General features: G+C 47.1%; 1 protein-coding gene across 2 annotated transcripts in view; it reads right to left on the reverse strand.

The window, feature by feature from the left end:
* Positions 1-20014, reverse strand: part of LOC146208001 (uncharacterized) — a 127171-nt gene that overhangs the window by 35590 nt on the left and 71567 nt on the right. For both annotated transcript variants that reach the window (XM_084591693.1, XM_084591694.1), the window contains exon 2: positions 3019-3089. In XM_084591693.1, coding sequence (XP_084447819.1) covers positions 3019-3089 — 71 coding nt within the window. The remainder of the gene's footprint in view (positions 1-3018; positions 3090-20014) is intronic.

A 20014-nucleotide genomic window follows, 5' to 3' on the forward strand; every position in this document is an offset into this window, starting at 1 on the left:
TAAAGCTGCCTTGTTTCCTGGTATCTAGACTGCCTTGTTTGCATGACTAAAGCTAGCCCAGGCCTCACACAAGGATCAGGCTTTGTCCAGGTGTTCCTCTTTGGCGATATCTTCTCCGCCTTCAATTATTCCTTCCCGAGTTGCTACCACAACGTGGCCTAACCGCTTCTCTAAATCCAGCTTAAGCGCTGAGACAGAACCGCTGCGCCAAGGAATCCGGCACACACACACAGCTAGATCGTGTAAGCCCCACCGACGCTACGCACGAGATCCGTGCGGCGGATTTCCAGGCGTTCAACCGCGTTTCTCAGGCGGACATAGGCCCGCATGCTGGTAGCCCATCAGTCACTGCGAGCCGCCGTCGTCGTTCGGGGCGGCATTTACTTTCGCGGTGTCGATCCTCCTTTCCACTCATTTCCCTTTCCCCTCCGCCCAGCTTGGACGCGTACTACCGCAACAATGGGGGAAGCGTCGTCTCTCTCGCCGCTGGAATGCGAACAGGCGTCTCCTTTACGAGCAGCGTGGCCCGAACGGCGTTTAGACCGCCGAGGGCATTGACGTATGGCGTTTTTAGAAAGGGACGAGAGAAACTGCTCTACGGCGGTGAGTAAATCAGGGCTGCATAGTCTGGCGTTCGACAGAGAAAAGGTGCGTTTAATGTTTAGAACAAGGAACGCAGTTGCAGGTTAGTAGGCGCAGAACAAAGACAAGGTAAACTTTCAGTAGAGATAAGTTTAGGCGTGACGACTGACGCAAACGTGGTGCACAGAAGCGTAGGCGTCTGGAGGTGAATGATTTCAATTGCATTCACGCACGGCAGCAAAGCGTGTACACCTATGAGGATGCAACGCAGCCACGGCCCACGTTGGAGGAAAGCTCGCGTTCGTAGACACTATGCCTCAATTTGAAGTTGTTGTTGTTGTTGTCGTTGTTGTTGTTGTTGTTGTTGTTGTTGTTGTTGTTGTTGTTGTTGTTGTTGTTGTTGTTGTTGTTGTTGTTGTGGCTGTAGGAAGAAGGAAAAGAAAATGCACGGGCCTGCTACTGGCTCTGTAGCTGAGCCACCTCCGCTGCCTCGTGCAGGCAGAAGAGAAAATAGAGAAGAAAGAAAAGGAAGAGGGAAAGAAAGACGCGCGCCGCAACAACAGCCGTCGTCCACCACCGAAGCTGTGGCGGGTGCAATGACGGCCTAAAACAGATAAAAATTCGGTGCCAGGCTAGCCCCCGCCGCAAGCGGAGGTGACCTACCTGCGTTAAATATCCCACGTGGTCGAAATTACTCCGAAACCCTCCACTATAGCACTCCTTCCTCTCTCTCCGCTTTCCCTTTCACCTTCCTCCCTTCCCCCTGCGGCCCAGTTGAAGTGTCCACGGAAAAAGTGTGACAGATACTGTGTCTTTCCTTTCCTGATAACCAATTATACTATTACATATACGGAGCTACCGAAGCCGAAAGATAAGACGTGTATCCCGATAATGATGAGATTGGGAAACTTTACTTCAAATTACTTTCAGTTCGCCCTACTTGGATTACAGTGAGCATTATTTTATCAATATAACTCATCTAAAAACCACTGTAGCTTTATTCTTCGCTGCACAGAACGGAGTAAAACATACTTAGTAGGTTTGTTAACACTGACGCCTGCGCAAGGCTTAAAATAAGCTGTGAACCACAGCGGCACAAACGCGTGATCCATGCAAAGACGATTCGAATTGATCACCGGCATGCTAATAACTAGCCGTTGGCCGCTACTAGCTTGATTGCTATTCAACTTGATCAAACACAAGTGCATCCTCTTTCCTATCGTCGATCTCTTTGAGAACCGGCAATCGGATCATTTCTGCCACAACCAACAGACAGTATGGAAGCACCCTAATAGAATTAATACAATGAAATTTGAGCAATTTAATTGATTTTAATCGGTAATATGTAATTTATTGAATTACTTTCTTGATTCGGTACCCTTTGGTTTGGCTTGATTCACGTGGTTTAACGTCGGTCCAAGCAATGAGAGACGCTCGGCTCCGGAAATTTCGACCACTTGGGGCTCTTTAAAGTGCACTGATATCGCACAGCACAGCCTTGCGATTCGCCTCCAACGAAGTAACGTAGTAAAGAACTATGAATATGGAATCGCATACAAGCGCAGTTATTTCCCATGAAATTTGATATTTGTGAAATAAACTACTATTGATCAGCCAGCCTTTGGCCTTCCTTCAGTCAGGTAGACTGTTTCGAACAAGGCAAGAGCAGTGCTCGGTCATCCTGTCTCGGTATAAAGGATCCGCAAGTACAAATTGACCAAACTGGATGTGATAGCGCGTCCGGGACCGCCAGTGTCTGTCTGCTGGTCTCCCTTTACTGCCCGTGTGCAAATATGAAGGATATATATGCAGAGCTCGCAGTAGAGCGCGCGTTGTATTGTTGCCACTTTTAAGTTCTTGATTAGTTAGGTTCCGCGCTACTATATCCTAGTCACCAAGTTAGATTAGTTGGTACCCAGAGCCAGTGTCCCAGGAATTGTGGTCACGTGTATTGCCCTCGAACCAGGGCAAAGTTTTCTTCAAATACGGAGTTTCTGTGAACGCTTTATTTATTCTATTCGCGGCGTTAAGGATGCTCTTGGTGGACGATATAAAGAGCATTTATACTCTTTTAGAGCATAAAGAAGTCATGAGAAAAACAAAAGAGCGTAAAGATGGCCACGCACATGAGTTGGAGTTTGTATACATGTAGCTCAAATATGAACGAATCTGGATCAACACTGGACGTACGATGACTGGCTGGGATGAAGAAGAAAAAAAGAAGACTGAAAAAACTGAAAAAAAAAAAAAAACATTTGCTGCGCATATGCCGATATAGTCATCTGTTTTAGAGCGCAAAGTGGCTCCGCTTTTGTATTGCAGACAACTGTACTTTATACTCATTTCCTCTGTCCTTGAACGTTCGCCTTAAAACATTTTGCTCTACTTGTTCCAAAGCGTTGGTGGAGTATATCAGAACCTCCCCAGTGCACTCACCGGAAAAGGTGTCGTTGTCACGGCAGGCGCTGTCGTCTCCGTCTGGCCGGTGCTCCTCGCAGAGAAGGCAGCTGCAAAGAAAAACAGTCAGCGTCAATAACCTCCGTAACACATCACTTGCAAATTTTTTTTAAGGTTTATGCCGAAAAAAAAAGAGAATGGTTAACGAAGAGTCAGTTCGCAGTTATCTGCACTGGCTGAAGACCTTCTGTAGCATCGACGACGGTTTTCTCTTCAATTTAAAGCAACTCTTTCTCTTGAACTGCCTCTAAGGCGCATGCATTTCATGCCAACTATGAGCAATTTCTGTTTCGTTCGCTGCATACAAGTGATGGGGACATCATTCTGCATCTTTCGTCTACGACAGATACATCAAATATGTTCTCAAGAGTTAAACATTTTTTAAGTTAGTTGTACTCACATTTGTCATCAAAGGGAATTTCATTAATTTGTTCTCCAGCCTCGAACAAAGCGAACAGCTCTCGACGTTAAAGGAACCAGCTCAATCCCTAGACCACATGCCACCAGCAAAAATTAAATGCGTGACACCACGTCTTAAAGCAATAGTTAACAGCATCGCAGGATGCTTGTTGGAAGCGAACATCAACACTGTTTGAAACATCCAAAAAAAAAAAAAAAAAGCACGTTGACTTTATGAACACGAGTGCTCAGATTGAAATGCCGCCGTTCCCGCGATCTTAAAACACGTTATGATCTGCGCGGTTGCGTTGCGGAACTTGTTTTTGCATTTTGTTTTCTCTCCTCAATTTTGATCCTTATGTTTAATGTCTCAGCAGTAATATATAACACTCCCTCTATGGCTACTTGAAAGAAAGCTTATGTACCCTGCACTAGTTGGCCAACTCCTAGAGCAGACTTCATTCAATCATGCACCAATTCAAGGATGTTGCTACCGAGTGAATAGGCTCTCGTAGATGGTATGTAGTTGGTCGAATTTTAACCGCTGTCACTCACTACTGCAACCAATAGAGGACGTGCGGTGATGGCTAATCGCGATTAGTACAGTCAAGGCGAGCAAGTTCAACGAGTGCAATAAAAAATCAGGAGTGGACGTTTTTTCACTCTTGCATTGTCCGGTACTTAGAAGAAAACAGTGTGTATTCAGTGTTTATTTAAAGCTTTCTCTTGACCTCCCCCCGTCTGCCGCAGAGTTCGCCACATTACTGGCGCACTATGTCAGAGGTTGTGTATCTTCTCTATAGCACGCACACTTTTCTGAAGGAGATCGTCAACTGGACGAAAGCGATGACCATGTTTTCTTAGTGCCACAGTTTGCATTAAGATTGAGACTCATTTACTCCGGCGGCTGTGTTTCCCCTGCGAGACAACTCTTCGCTTAGTTGGCCTTTGCATATGTTGGTCAAGAATGCTTATTTTAGGCTCAACCTCATTCACGGCGACCTACAAGGATGGACACGGCGATGATTGGGTTGGCGCTCCTCGACGGATTGCAGGGAGGGCTCGGCACATTTGTCTGGACGGAATGGTGCCAGTACTGACGGGTAAGTTGTTCTCGATTGCCTGTCAACGCTGAAGTAAGAGGCCGTGCTTAAAGAATAAAAATTATCGCGGACGACCGACCCACGACAGTGGTCAACTCTTCGAGACAAAGGAGCGTGCTGACAAGGACAATTTTGTAAGAAGAAAAAACGTTGTGGGAGAGAAAAGGTCGACAAACGAGGACTCCTTGCTGAAGAGTCCCGCCGGCAGAGGCTGCAAGGAGCTTTTAACAGAATCGCCGACACAGCTTCAAAGATGATTGAGCTCATATGCTTACGACGCGGTGCCCACTTCTGCAGGATACCGCGGCTATAGGTAGCGGTACGCCCATCTACATACCTTGCATTTTATATATCAAATATTTATAACAGGTGTTTAAATAGACTGGAGCTAACGCCAGCATATCTGTAATGCACCTATGGTTTCGGGACTAGCTATACCGGGGGAGCGAAATCAAATAACGTTTGCTTAGGTATTAGGAGCGGGTGATCGTCTAAAGCAGTGTCATCCGTTAATCGCATACAACCACATTTAGTAAGCGCTGGCGAATTTTGCAGCGAATGCCAACCATTCCACACGCAAACTACCTGTTCCTCTCCTGTTGCGTTTCGATCTTTTTGATAAGCACCTTTGCAGTGGCCAGTCCAGTCTACGGCCTTGAAAGAAGACGCCCTGCTCCGACTGGGCCGCGGGGTACACCTAGGCGGTGTTGCACCGACTTCAATAGCGCTCGCCCACTCAGAGGAAGTATGCCGCAGACTTGAAAAGAACAGCCAAGTACAACGAACAGAACTGGCTGATTACTAGGCGCACTACGACGGCGAGGCGTCTGGTTGTAAAACCACTTCGGTGCCTTTCAGCCTGAAGTCGTAAAAACACGCCGGTGCAAAAAGGTTATCATCCTGGTGTCGCGGCACAGCCAGCCAAAGCTTTCGATGTCTTTAGCTATGCGTAGGATCCAATAAAACCAGGGGAAGGAAAGAAGAACTCACATGACAGTTACCGCGGCGCAATACTACATTCAGTGAGAACTGTTGAGGCGGCTTCACTTCGCAATATATCGATGCAAGTAATCGTATGCGCAATTATAGAGAACTCTATTTTTCAGACAACTCGCTTTTCAATTAGCATGCACTTCCCTTCCAGTCCTTTATAGCATTGAGAGAAGCTTTGTGATCTGAAATACGGCATTAGATGCGTAGAAGGTGCTGGACCAATGCCTGGTTCTGAAAGGCGTAGACCAAACTCCGTGTTCAAGAGTGTCACGAGACAAAGCTCCAGTCTGAGGCTTCACTTGAAAATCGTCTTTCGCCAATATCCAATTTTCTACTCACTAAATCACTAACCACTCAGTTTGTGCCTGAAATATCTCGCATACTAATCACTATACAGTTGTAAGATACCCTATCCTATTAGCATAAAGTACCACACTAACCAAGCCTTACGAAATCGGCTTTCGTGGCCTTGGGGTGGCATGTCAGAACGGGGATCCAAAGGTCCGTAAGGGTTCGATCTCACAACTCAAAGGATCAAGCCCGAATTGGCAGCTTCTGTCAACCTGGCACTGCCACGTGGTCTCATGACGTCACAAACCCCATGAACCAATCCGTGCCCGCTTGTGCTACCTGCCGGCTACCACCTGCCAGCGACATATGCTCGCCGTTTTTCGCTCACAATGCCGTTGCCGGATTTTCTATGAAGTCTGCAGACCATGATGTGGCATATCCAGGCTATCATTTTTGATAGGACCTACAACGGGTAGTGCCACATAGGTCATGTGCTAAGAAAAAGCGATGGAAAGGAAAAAGAAAAACCGGCAGTACCGAAGGACTTTTTCGAGAAAGCGAACTTTATGCGAACGCAAACACCTCACTTTTTGTTTTGTGTTTTGGCTCCGCGATTTTCCTCCGTCGCTTTCGGGCGCGTCCAGCCTTGCGTAGGAACCGGCGGCAAGCGTGTCGGCATTTGGCGACGCTTGGCTGCGCAAGCGCGAACGCCGCGGGAAGCGCGTTTCCGCCGCCCTCTCCATCGCTGCGCCCAACTCGAATGTGGGGGAGCGATGAGGCGCTGATGGAAATGATATGAAGATGCTGCCTGCACCGGTCATCCAGACACCGACGGCACATAACTCACAAGCACAACAATTTATTTAGACCGTCTATAGGAGGCCGTATGTATGTATAAGAGTCCCGTGACTGCCCACTAAAATGCTGAAGGCGAAATACTATACACTAAATTATTTGAAAACAAGCGCAACCAGCAGGCAGTGAACAGCTAGTGGGGGAAGCTAAGGGCAGTAACAACCTCACATGCAAAAGAAGCAAACATTTGAACATGAAAAACAAAATGACGAGCCTTTCCAAACGTTATTAATATAAACAGCGCGAACACGAAGACAAGATAAAAGAAAGCCACAGTACAAGCGCTGACTCATAACTATGCCTAAGCCCTTTACTCCAAGGCCCAGAAAAAACAAACATGAAGAAAACGAAACAGTCACGTGAAACAACCCTTGGGTTCACCTGCTGCACAAAAAATCCCTTAAAAAAGACACCTCTTTGATTGAAAGAGCAAGAGAAGTCTTGCTGACACACTTATTGTCCGTTGAAACAAAATATGATTTCACTATCTCTCTCGTCATCTTCTCTTTGTGGCGATACAAAATCCTAACCTTGCCAAACTTAGGAGTGCACTTCTTCTTCTCCTTCTTCATTATTTCACATGAATGGCAATGTGATACCAGAAACGTTTTGTCCTTTGCACTTTCCAAGTTGTTCCGGTGTTCCTGTAGTCTCTTATTAATACGTCGTCCTGTTTGTCCTGTATAACTATATATATATATATATATATATATATATATATAACTATATATATATATATATATATATATAACTATATATATATATATATATATATATATATATATATATATATATATATATATATATATATATATATATATATATATATATATATATATATATATATATATATATACTCTTTAATAAGTTATACCGAAAGAAAACAAATGAATCAAGTATTCCACGTAAGCCTGAAATGCGTTGTCTTGCGTGAGTAGCGTGATTAGTACTAAAGTGTAGGTGGATGACTGTGTTTACGTTTTTACATGTTTTCTCTTTTAGTACAAAAGAGTACTCAAGTAGCCTTGATTTGAACTTTCTACATGTCAGCATATAAAAATATCTTTTTCTGTATGTTTCACCAGCTACTACGCCTCGTGTATTGGATTTTGCATATATTTGTGTAAGAGATGATTCCATAACTTGTGCATGATTCTTGGTAATATCTTAAAAGACGCAATACGCGTTAATCATTACCTTGTGCGCATGTGAGCGGACATTGTGTGTGCAATTGCTTTGTATCTTGTATGTGCATGTTATGCCGAAAGTGCACTGCATGAGCGCCACACGCACCTTTACGAAATGATGAAACCTCTTTGACAATGCATTATTTGTGGTTGTACGCGCATTTTATTATATTTTCATTACAGTCTAAGTGTCACATGTCCGTCGATAGCGCATGTATTTAAGCGGAAAGCATAGGCTGCTTTTCGCATTCCTTGACGAAGGCCGGGCCCCGGCCGAAACGTCGGAAATAAACCATTGTTTTCGTTTGTGTGCCCCTACCTCATCTTATACATATTTCTGGATCCTGGAAGACTTTTATGAAACATATATATATATATATATATATATATATATATATATATATATATATATATATATATATATATATATATATATATATATATATATATATATATATATATATATATATATATATACAACATCACAGGCCTCGTGAATACCGTGGTCTCAAGGATAAAGGCTACAGCTCACAAATGCTGCATCAAAGTACACAGGGCACAGGGCAAACGGTTGTTCTGTCACTTCGCGTTTTCTTTGTCAACAGGTTTTGCCCTGACAGAAAAATTTCATTTCGCGGCTGGTCTGTCTACCGGCGCCTGCGTACTCCATAAGCGTGCTGTTTAGCAGTCTACTTCCCGTAAGTGGTTCATATTCGAGTTGTGCGTCAGCCAAACAACCATGCAGCACGCTGAATCACTTGCCGGTGTTGCTGCCCTACCACATAAGCGAGTCAAGGTGCGTAAGTCTGTACGTGGCGTTCGCCGAACGGCTCCGATGAAACAAAGGCCACTGCGAAGCTGGTCCCAAGAATGCCCGCCGTTATCAGGAAGCTCCCGGTCGCGAGGGCACTCGCCTTCACGACGTGCTCTGTAAGAATGACCCTGGCACAGCAGCGCGATGAAGAGCCACGCACATGACGCAAGCGGGCGACCGGGATCCATGCGATGGCCGGATGTCGGCCCGGCTGGCTTTGCCGGCCACCTGGAATGCCGGCCCTGTGCTGGATGCAGACCGCTTGTGAAGGAGATGCGCGCATTCCTGCTGACGGCCCGCAACCGGGCTTTCCTTTGTACTGGGCTTCAGGTTGTACTAGGCCGGTGGAGACGTACACAGAGAATACACTGTTGTAGCGCACTCGCGTGATCTGTGGCCTTGATCAGGGGTTCTTGGCGTGAACCGGTGGCAGGTGGTGGCGAGTGACGTCACTGAGAGGCGTAGTTTGGGAAATTCCTGAGTATATAGTGTCATTCAACAAGCTTCTGTGGGCAAGGTAGACATGTAGAGGGCTACTATGTTTAAGGTTAGGGCGTATTTACGAGGAATGCCACTCGAAATCAGGGTTCGAACACAAAGTAACAGAGGAGATATCTTTCCAGCCGACATCTACACCTCCACTAAATAAATCCACAGTTTCACCCTATATTCCTGTCGGAACTTTTTGTAACGCTTGCTTCTCAATAGCACGCGTAAGAGCAAGACTACACTCTTGCGCTTTTAGGTACTGCGTTAAGCCAGGCCTTTAAACATTCCAGATGGTTGGTGCCGTTCGATCACTCGCGCAAATGTACGACGCACGTTCCGCTCAATTAAGTACCTTATTTTCGGTCAAGCTTGACAAGCACTAAAGGAAGGACACTGAGTAGTCCATATCATAAAATTATTTCATCCTTTTTGTGTGTTACTGCATACAAGTATAGGGATGAGAGATTTCGAGTTGTGTTCTATCGCCGCCGTACCATCTAGTTAATGTGGAAATATGGTCTCTCTGGAATTCGAGTTGCCTTATTTAATCTCCAAATCTTCTCAGCACATTTGTCGAGACGGCGTCTTATATAGACATACACAGAGACGCGCCTGCGCGTTTCAGAATGCAGCACATACCGAGCCCTGAATTAAAACGTTCCTAATGCGGACTCTCGCACTTCTCCCATGCGCTTAGTCCATAACAGAGCTCATTAAGCTCGCTGCTTTTTCTCACTCGCAACGAGGATGCAAATATTTGCATTCGTCGATAGCGCGCGCCGTTTGCTCAGAAGGCACGTGCACCTCACGCCTCCGCAATGGGGGAGCTCGGATTAGCGCCGCCTTTGTCCAGCTGAGCCAGCAAGTGTTAATCCTCTCTCTGGCCACTGTACTTTATTTCTTCTTCGCCGGCGTTCTCCACCGCCAGGCACCCCGCGGCGTCAGCAGCGCCCGCCACGTCGACCGACCGTCGGGCAAGGTCGCTCGCCGGTCGCCCTTCAAGGAAGCACGCCGCTGCTCCTGCTGCTCCACATTGCACCGTTGCTCACACAGCCAGCCCCCGCACGGTTTTTGTTTTTCTTTTTTACCTTTTTCTTTCTCTACCTTTTTTTTTCTCTCCTTTCATTCACGCACTCTTCCTTTCTGCGCGTGGCTCCTTGCTTTCACCCCTAGTCTCCTATAAGGACTCGTTCTACGTGCAAAGAGCGAGCGAGCAACGCTGGTGGCTTGACTCTGATGTGGCGCAGCGGGACAGTGCGCTCCCGCCGCAGCCATTCCTTGGAAGTCCACGAGGCGAGAACAACGTTCGCGCGTAAGGCCACCTACACCGGTGAACTGACTCGTTATGCGTGGTCGTCGCCGTCGAAAGTCGCCGCAAGGTCATAGGTCGCCGAGCAAGACCTATGAACACCGCTGGGAGCCAAGCGGGAAAAGCTAGCGGGAGATGAGGACGGTTTCCTTTACGTAACAAGCGCTACGTCACTGGCTGTATCACAAGTGCTTACTGCGACTACTGCCAAAGCGCCAATAGTGGTTGATGTCGTGGATTTCAATCTGAATTGTCGAAGAGAGAGATGCCAACTACCGACAAACCTAAGTCTTGGAAGAACATTGCTGCCATTCAACTGCAATTCCATTCCATGGTGCACACTGGCAGTTTTTGTCCTCATCGCTATGCCAAGTAGAGCAGTGCTAAAACAGATAATGACGTTGTCCCTCTTTGAGGGAAGCGGGTGATGAGAACGCAGTAGCATGTGACAAATGGAACTCGTGCATACTTTGAACCATTTTGATTAATTACTGCTCTTTGCTACGACGTGCACGTGTACTCTATCAAAACCTTGCGTTTCGAGGCAAGACTGAATGTATAAAATAAAGGCCTTTTTATCTGTATATTCCCGGCGCCGATCATGTGGGGGCGGAGTGGCAGCTCACGTAAGGAAAGATAGCCAGGTCTTTATCACTCCTCCATGATTTCGCCTTAACGATTTAACCAGTATAAAAGTATCAACGGTAATAGGAAATCAGTTACCAATGTAAGGGGTGTTTAACGTCCAGGAGCTGTATGCATATAAGCCATGACGGCCTTTATTTTATAAATTCAGTCTCGCCTCGAAACGCAAACTTTCAGACTGCACGTGTCCATCGTAGCAAAGAGCAGTAATTAATCAAATGGCGGGACACTTCAGCGGAAAGCTTCGCAGGACTTAATTCGACCACCTGGTATCGGGCGAGGCTTGTTTATTCCATCCCGATCGACATTCACATTCACCCCCCCCCCCCCCCCCTCCCACTACCTCCATCCCAATGCCAAAACGCATGAGCAAGCATCGACCGCTGATCTTCAATGAGGATTCAAAAACTGTTATTAGAAGAACGGGCAGTTCCTAAGTTAAGAAATAATCTGTAGATAAGAGAAAGCCCAGTAGTACGCCCCGACCTCTTCTCCTCCCCGTCCCTTCTATACATCTCTGTTCGCGCTAATTGCTTCGAGCGAGGTTATATAGCGAGCCGTTTAAGCAACCGAGTGAATGCACTATAGCAGCAAAGAAAGGATAGATGCCGAGTAATTCGCTGTATCGAGGACGTGGTCGTCTGTGCGAATCTCTATGGTGACTGCGCAGCCTATACACCACGCTCATTCATCTATGGGCGGGCCACGTACGGCAACTCCTTTAATAAAGCCGCGCCGCCCCGAAAACACAGAAGGCATGCGGTGCGGTAGGCGCGGGTCCCACGGTGCGCCCCTCTTGTGCTGACACCCAAATGTACGCAAGGGGCAGTGTGACGAAATGCCACGCTGCGCAGTGCTTTCCGTTCATCCGTGGTTTATAGAGGAACAAAGAAGATTGGCGTCGCTGATGCGGCCACGCCCGCCACATGGCCCGGCTGAGTCTCCTGCTCGCGCACGGCAGTTGGCGCGCCGTGCGACCGTTAGTGAAGAGGCAGTTGCGCGGTCTCGGCGTAGAAATAAGGCCGCAACGATTAGGGCCGCGCGCCGGCGCTTTAGTAATGCGTCGTCTATTTACACGGTTTGTGTTTACCCCGTGCTAGCCGCCGGCTTGAGTTTCCTGCTGCCCCCCCCCCCCCCCCCCCCCTTCCCCCATGCGCAAGCTGCAGTCCGAGGATGGCATTTTAAACCAATTCCATCACCGCGAGAATGAGGCAAGTGAACTGTATTTGCTCTTGCGGCTTTTCTCATCGCGTTTGGTTGTCAACTGAAATGAGTAGGAACACACGTTAGGCATTATAACTTTTTGTTTACAATAGCGACAATATAAACTTGATTTCTATATGGGCCATCCCCCCCCCCCCCCTCCCCATACCGTTTCGCTATTGTCCCGATTCCATGCCATACGCTGCCAGAAGTCTGATAATGCGCAGGTGATCAAAAATTAGTTGTAGTTTTGGTTAACCCTAGTTGATTTGCGATAGCAACGGCGGAAGCTTCTTTTGCCTGCTGCATTATTCCCCTATCACACTCTGTTAGTGTAAGGTGCTACATTATTGAGGACACTTAAGCTCATCCTTTAAGAGTATGACGCGAGAGCTTAAGCTACCAGCCCACATATAAATGAGAAGGGTTCAATGCTGCTGAACCGAATGAAGAGAGCTGCCGGTGAACAAGACCTCTTCTTTTTCTTCCCCTTTTTCTTCCCCTTTTTCTTCTGCTTCTTCTTTTCTTCCTCTTCTCCTTCTTCTTCTTCGCGGCTGTTCAAGGTCAAACGTGGCCATTCCCGGGACGACGCGACGGGCTGAAACCTGGCGCAGTATTGCTATCGCAATAATAACAGTCGAGTACCTAAGGGACCTATACATTCCGCCCAGTCTGGCTATTCCCGACCGATTTTGGCTGCAGAGGTGAGGAGGAGCGGGAGGGGGGGCTTTTTAGTTAAGGTTCTAGAGCCAAATATCACTTGAAGCGAACTTCGTTTTGCGTCGTGGCACACTCGGAACAGAACCGCCAAAACGTGCCCAGGAAAGAGCACTTCCCGACTGTCGCAAACGTCCTTTAACGCGGCGGATGAGCAGTAACGCGTTTTCTGCTCATTTCCTTAACGTCTGTGACCGAGGTCGTCGCACCAAGATTTGAAGAGCACGACCAAACGCGTGCAGCACGAACTTACCCTCGGGTCGGCAGCCCGCCCCACCACGTAAGATAGGGTACCATGCTTTAAGTGGCGTCTGCCGTTAGCAAAGAATGCTAAGCTCAGGGACCCATTGGTCCAAAGTTGCAGTGCGTCAAATTCCCTTCTATTCACATGCAGGACAACGTGCGAAGTCATTACAGCCGCCGGCCTTTAATGTCGTGTCTCGCATGTCGCATTTCTCATACGTCGCAAAGTAGAACTGATATGCAGCCGGGGTAGAGTTCGCAAGTGGGAAAAACAACGTTTCCTTCGGCAATGCTTCCTTTTTGTTGGTGGCATTCTCTTCCAGTCGCTTTCCCCGTGTACATGGTCAAAGTCAAAAAGGGACTTCGGCGTTCTTTTTGTACAAAGCAAGCTGTTATAGGATTCATTCTGAAACACAGCCCTCCATTTTCACATGAAGTTTACAACGTCCGCAGTGAGATGATTACTTGGTGAGGCTGCACTTGCCACGAATAGCAGTCAAGTGGCAGGCAGGAAAGATGAAAATTCCACCAAGTGTGACTGTGCGATTGACAGCTCAAGAATCTGCGAGTATATTGCACTAAATGGCTACCTTCCTTGCTGGTTAAACGCTCAGTTCTCAGATCTCACTTGTTTTCTCGCAGCAACACAGGGCCTAAAATTTTCATGACCGACGGACTTACGAGGTTTTGAGCCCGTGAAGCCCTTACGTGTTTCTTTTTCTTTTTCTCATCACCTCAACAGGGAAGAATCTAAATTTGAAATATGAGCCGTTTATCCCCTTTTGGAGTTTTATACTTTGTTTATTTCAGCATGTGTGCATGATCAGTGCGGTAACCTGCATTTGAAAATGGGTCTTTTTTTTTTTTTTTTTGCCTACACGCTTAGAGAGCAGACATGCAACAATAAGTCTCTTGCGTCGGTACTTATTTAAGATGACTAACGTCGCGAAAGCACAGGTCTGCAAAAAGGTACGCGACCATTTTTCTTGCCGTAGCATGACCTCGCTAAAATATATTCCCATGTATGCTAATCCAAACTCTTCCTCGCAATAAAGCGATCAATAATTCCAGACACACTACAAAGTGTAAGCATGTGGTGTACGTTACATATATGGTTCGCGCTCTTCTGCAAGGCCCATTTTTCACCGCCGATCATGACATGTCGGCAAAGGTCTCTCCAGTGAACGAGAATTTTCAATAAAATTGAGAGGCATTCAAAGATAGCACGTCTGGGAGAGAAAAACAAAATAAACAAAAACGTAGGTAGCCCAAATACGTTTAACATTTCACATATGCAATAAGCTTTCGAGTGATCACGCATTCATAAAGTGGCCATTTTCTGTATCCCATAAAGTGACTAATGTAGACGCGCCCCTTGCTTGCCTGACACTCAATATCACCCCAAATTGCCTCCTCCAGTCGTCCAAAGAAATAAGGTAGGGCGCCTGTTTGACCTTCCTCTGAGAGCAACCACGAAGGGCTTGCATGAAAGCGAGGCATTCGCAACGGCTGCCACTTTCTCTGAGTAAACACAAATCCCAATCCGATATGTCCGCAATGCAAATGACAACCATCCAGCTGTCGGTTTAAAGCGTCGGCGGCTTCCGTGTTGTAGCGACGCTGTCCCCCACCTGCCAGGACAGACGAGCTCGGCTCACGGCCGTGCTGCGGATCGCGAGCTAGCACAGCCTAAGGCTCGGCCGTTCGGCCTACACCGCCGATCGGGCACGCGGCAGGAGAAAAGCCTCCAAAACAAACAGCGGCGAGCGGCACCTTCACACGTGCGACATATTTTTAGGCCGTTGCGGCAACCGCACTCTCCCGTCTGACCGTCTGACCACGTGCTGCCGGCGGCATCTTTTCTCGCTCGCCATCACAGGCTTCGTGCCGCGGCAGCATTCGGGTCAGGAGCGGCGCGAGCGCGCCACTAAGCGTCAATGAAAGGCGGCGAAGGACGCTGAGGCGTTACCCGCCGAAGTGCGGTATGCCGACAGACCGCTAAAGGGGGAAACCGCGCATACGTGGACCTCGGCAGCAGCTTTGTAGAAGATTCTCTATTGCCTATACGGGATTTGCCTTTGAAGCAACGTTCTCTTCCTCTGACCTCCATCAACTTGGGGTCATACGGTTCCGCGCGTGCTTTTCAGTAAGGACGGGAGCCCGTGGCGAAGCAGGCGATTTGCCGAAACACGGTCGGTCGAAGAGGGGGAGCCGCCGTAAAAGGGGCAGCCCTTACAGACACACATAGTCGACGCAGGTGCTGCGCGAAAGACCGTTTGAGTCCGCGGCAAATTCTTTTTTTTTTTTTTCCACGATGACGTCTTTTAGCAAACCAGCCAAGCAACGCGCCATTTTAAGACGGAGGGTCACAGTCCTTCCATGGGGCCATGGCTTCCAATAAATGACCGGACATTTATTGACGTACTAAACGTATGTCTGAACCAAGTTACACTTCGCTACCTAGAAGAGAGTTTTGAGTTTCCAACATCGCGAGAAATCGTTGCAACCTCTGAATTCTGAACCATACATAACAACCTGAAAAGGTTGACTTCGCGTCACGACGAGCGCCATTACCATACAGTCAAAGCAAGTGAGCAGTATGCGAAACAACGGCACTTTACTTCAGTCAGGTTACTTTGTCGACGGATATGCCAGTTATACCTCATCATCACAGTGTCTCTCTCAGAAAAACTAGATCCACGTGTCCACCAACACTCGCAGTCATTTGACTATATGTCTCTTAATGACTGAGACAGCTAAAATACTCGTGCTGACCCAACGTTTTGGAATGTCACTTAATATGGATTGGATTATATTGAGGCAGAAGTTAATAGCGTCCTCCCATGAGCCAAGAGTGTAGAAGGCTAGGCAGCTTTCACGGGGACTTCTCATTTGAAGAAAAGATCGTGCTCCAAGTTTTCAATTGCAGCGTTCCTACGAAACCTGTGTATTGTTTTGTTTTGTTTTTGTTTCTTTTGTGCGCAGCCGTATGGCTGTGCTTAGGCTGTAGAAGTTGACTAATTACATTGCAGAGCTGTACAGTGACGTTGGGAGGCAGGACCCCAGCCAGTCAAATGTGGACACTACCAAAGATTTTTTTGTTTCTGCCTTCGAGTTCCAACCAGGAGCCCAAGCGTTCACGGCGCACGACTCCGGTCTGGTTTTGTAGCCCTATGTTTTCAAGCCGTCGGCATGGCCCCATGGCACGTGACCGTCGCCTAGCAACTATCAAGTGGTATAGACCAAGAGCTATGCCAGATGTTGGAGGAAGAAAGAGGGAGGAGGAAAAGATGATGAAAAAGAAGGAAAAGAAGAAGACAGATGGTAGTTGTAGAGACGAACGACAAGCGAGTTGCAGAAAATTCGCTGCAACACTCACAGCTATCGCTCTATCAGTGACTTTCACTAGGTTCAAGCCATGCTTAACCCTCCTATTTTTTTTTTTTTTCCACAACTCCTATCGTGCAGGGAGGGCGCTGCCTACCAACTGTGCGCTCTCCTCGGGAAAAAAGGTTGCATGTAAGATCCACGCTGTGCGCTTCTCACACCACCTTTACGGTTACATTTTTGTTTTTGTTTTATCGAACTGCTGTGCTTTCGCCGCATAATCTCACCTTGGGACCTACCTTTTGTTTTCCACTTAACAAATGATCTACTGCTTCCATTTTACAAATAATCTATTTTCTTGCTGTAATGACCTTTATGTGTGTTTCTCTGTCCTTTAGTACCTTTTATATTGGAGTGTAAAACACAGTCACCCGACGCGCACGTAGGAAACGGGACTCACAAATCCATGAACGGCGATAGCATGCGGCTTATCGGACACCTGAAGCAACGACAAAAGTGTGCGAGACTGACAGCGCGAGCCGGTTTAGTAGCAAAATTAGCGAAGCCATGCCGCTATGACGACAAGTGTGTAACTCATGCCACTCTCCGTTGTGTTTCTTAGACATCCATGTTTAAGCCTCATTTTCATGTTATGTACCGTCTACTATAAATGAAAACTAGGTTACACTTCAAAGTCCCAGCAGTTGCAGGAAGTACAGTAAAAGGTAGTCACTGCATTTTTGTTCCATTGCAGGCAGAAGTGTCTTATTTGAACAGGCGCGCGAAACGCCAAGCAGCAGTTTGGTGTCCTTTGCCTACGAAACACTGAGCGTTTTCGTAACATGTTTACAAGAGAGTTAATTGGCTCCATAACATGTTGATCGTCTCCCTAACATGTGTTGATCGTTAGGATTTTTGTCTATACGTCAGCATTTTTGCGAGCATTATTTCTTGATTCATTTCTTTACTGTTTACTTTCTACTATTCGCTCAAAGAAGACTGTGGCATAAAAGAAAAGTGCACCGAAGTGCACTGTTCTACACGCAGGCGATAATAAGCGGAACTATTTTAATCCAGGAAGTGGTGAATTATTATGAATTATTCCGCACATTTTTGTCATTTACACCTATTTCGCTGTTATGCTTACATATACGCGTACAAATTATCGGACAAGTTGTATTCTTTTACACCCTAATCCATTCATTCATTCTTATTTATACCCTTACTCCCCTATGTACGCCGTCTGGGTGGCCAGCAGTACGACGTTTAGCCCATGTTTCCGCTTGAATCGCGTGCTACTCTCCTCGACTGCCGGACAGTACGAAGGGTGATGCGTAGTGCGCGTTTCTCCGACTTGGGGGGTCAACAGTCCGAGGCGCGCGTTTATACTAACACGCGGTGAACGTTCAAGGAGGTTATAAGAAAAAAAAAATGAAGTTTTTTATAACCTCCTTGTGTACGTAATAGTGCTTGGTTCCGGACCAGTGGCGCCATCTACGCATTCTACAGAACGCACTCGCTCTGTCCCGTCGTGCACCGCGCGAAAGCCGAGTTGGGAGAGAGCGTTCATCCAACGAGCCGGAACAATACGCGTGCGTCCACGATTGTTGCGCAACCAACGCAACGATCTGGCTTCCGGCACGATTGTCCCCTTACAAAACGGCTTTCGCCACCACGACGAAATCTGCGCGCCCTTCTTTCTTGGGCCCTTTTTCGCATTCGTTACTGCTTTCTTCCTTCTTTCTGCCTGCTTCCTCTCCTTCGAAGCTATCGCGTGCTCTCTTCGTGACACTCCTTTCAGGCGAAACGAGAGTATGCAACATTCCCGCGATATGAACGTGCCGTTGGAATTGCCTAGACTCCGTTAGAGGTGAAAAGTTGAGCCAGAAAAGCGAAACTATATTTTTTCCCGGAAGCGCGGGTGCGACCGGCGCTCGTGGCGAGCAGGAAGTGAAAGCGCGAATCAAATGAAAGTGACCCCAGATCTTTCTCACTCGGGTAGCACCGAAAGTGTGCAACCCGCGGTCGATTCCAACAATGCCAGAGTCGCTTCGCAGGCTGACTGCGGCGATAAACGTCGTTTCTGCGGCAGCTTTCCGGACCTGAATAGCTATAACTGGTGACCTGCGATTTGGACCGTCCGTTTAGAGAGCCTCTTTTGACGTTCGTCTGTTCGAAGGTCATTTCCCGGGTTCTTTCACCTGAAACTATATTCAAGATGACTCATTGTGACCATATCTTGACTTGCCGACACGAGAACTCTGCATTCCAAAGCATATTGGCGCGACTGTAGCACGCTTCGGCTAATGTCTCCTAATGAAATATCCGCTAAAGCCAGAGCGCAGACAGGCACTCTACTGCTGCTTCTTATGGTAAATTGGCGTGAAAAGGTTTTGAGAAGCATGTGGGTGCATTTAGCTCCTGGATATGTTACTGGTCCTCAAGAAGATCAGGGCTTAAAGTAAGAAAGTAAGGGGGCCTCAGCCTCTGAGCCCCCCTCCAGGGGGACTGAAACCCCTCGCGCTCGTATGTATAAGGACTGCATAAACACGAAGCAGATCATCATCTTTTCTTCTTGTCAGTGGTTGTCAGAACATTTCTTTGCTGTTTCGGCAATTTCGCGGTGAGTTTCAATAAGAACCATTAACATGTTTTCTGAAACCCAAGACGGCAAAAGATAATTTCTCAGTATACGAAACAATGAGCGAATCAGGCCACCAGCCTTTGTCTCTCTCTCTCTCTCTTCTTTTCCGTCTGTGCTAGAACCACTAGAGACCACCCTCCGATGTAACCACACTTTAAGCACTGCTCAAGACTATGTTGTTGGCAGCAGCTGCTCACAGTGGATTGCCATCAATAGCTGGAGGGAAAATTTCGAAATCAGCGAGATGTGTTCAAGTTGACTAAACACATCATCATTATGAATTTATGAGTCCTAGAAGAGGGGCGCAGGACAATTTAAGGGTTTTATCGACGATACCAATAATGAACGTTAAACGCCAGTTACAGAAAGAAACTCCCATGGGGAGAAGTTTAATTTCATTTTCTCTGCTTTGACCACTAGCACTGTATCCCCGCGCAATTATCTACACTTGTTCGCTGCCTCCAGATATAGTTATCTCTCTTTAATGCCTAATTTGCCAGTGCCGCAGACAGTCTCTTTTTTTTTTTTTTTTTCTGCAATAGGAAGCTTATATCCTATCCGGTCCACATCATTCAGTTGGGATATGAGAGAAAGAACGAACTTAGTCGGGACACTTGCAGTATGGTCGAGATCAAGGCCTCGTCTCCGAACTCTGACTCTCAGATGGTCAAAAGCTGAAGCACGGACAAATAGGCCGCAAACGACTTAAACGGGTCTGCAAGCCCTGAAGCAAGACCAACGAAAGCAATGGCACAC

Source organism: Amblyomma maculatum, chromosome 1, assembly GCF_055883805.1.
Source record: "Amblyomma maculatum isolate TAMU_Amacu chromosome 1, ASM5588380v1, whole genome shotgun sequence".
Taxonomy (NCBI): domain Eukaryota; kingdom Metazoa; phylum Arthropoda; class Arachnida; order Ixodida; family Ixodidae; genus Amblyomma; species Amblyomma maculatum.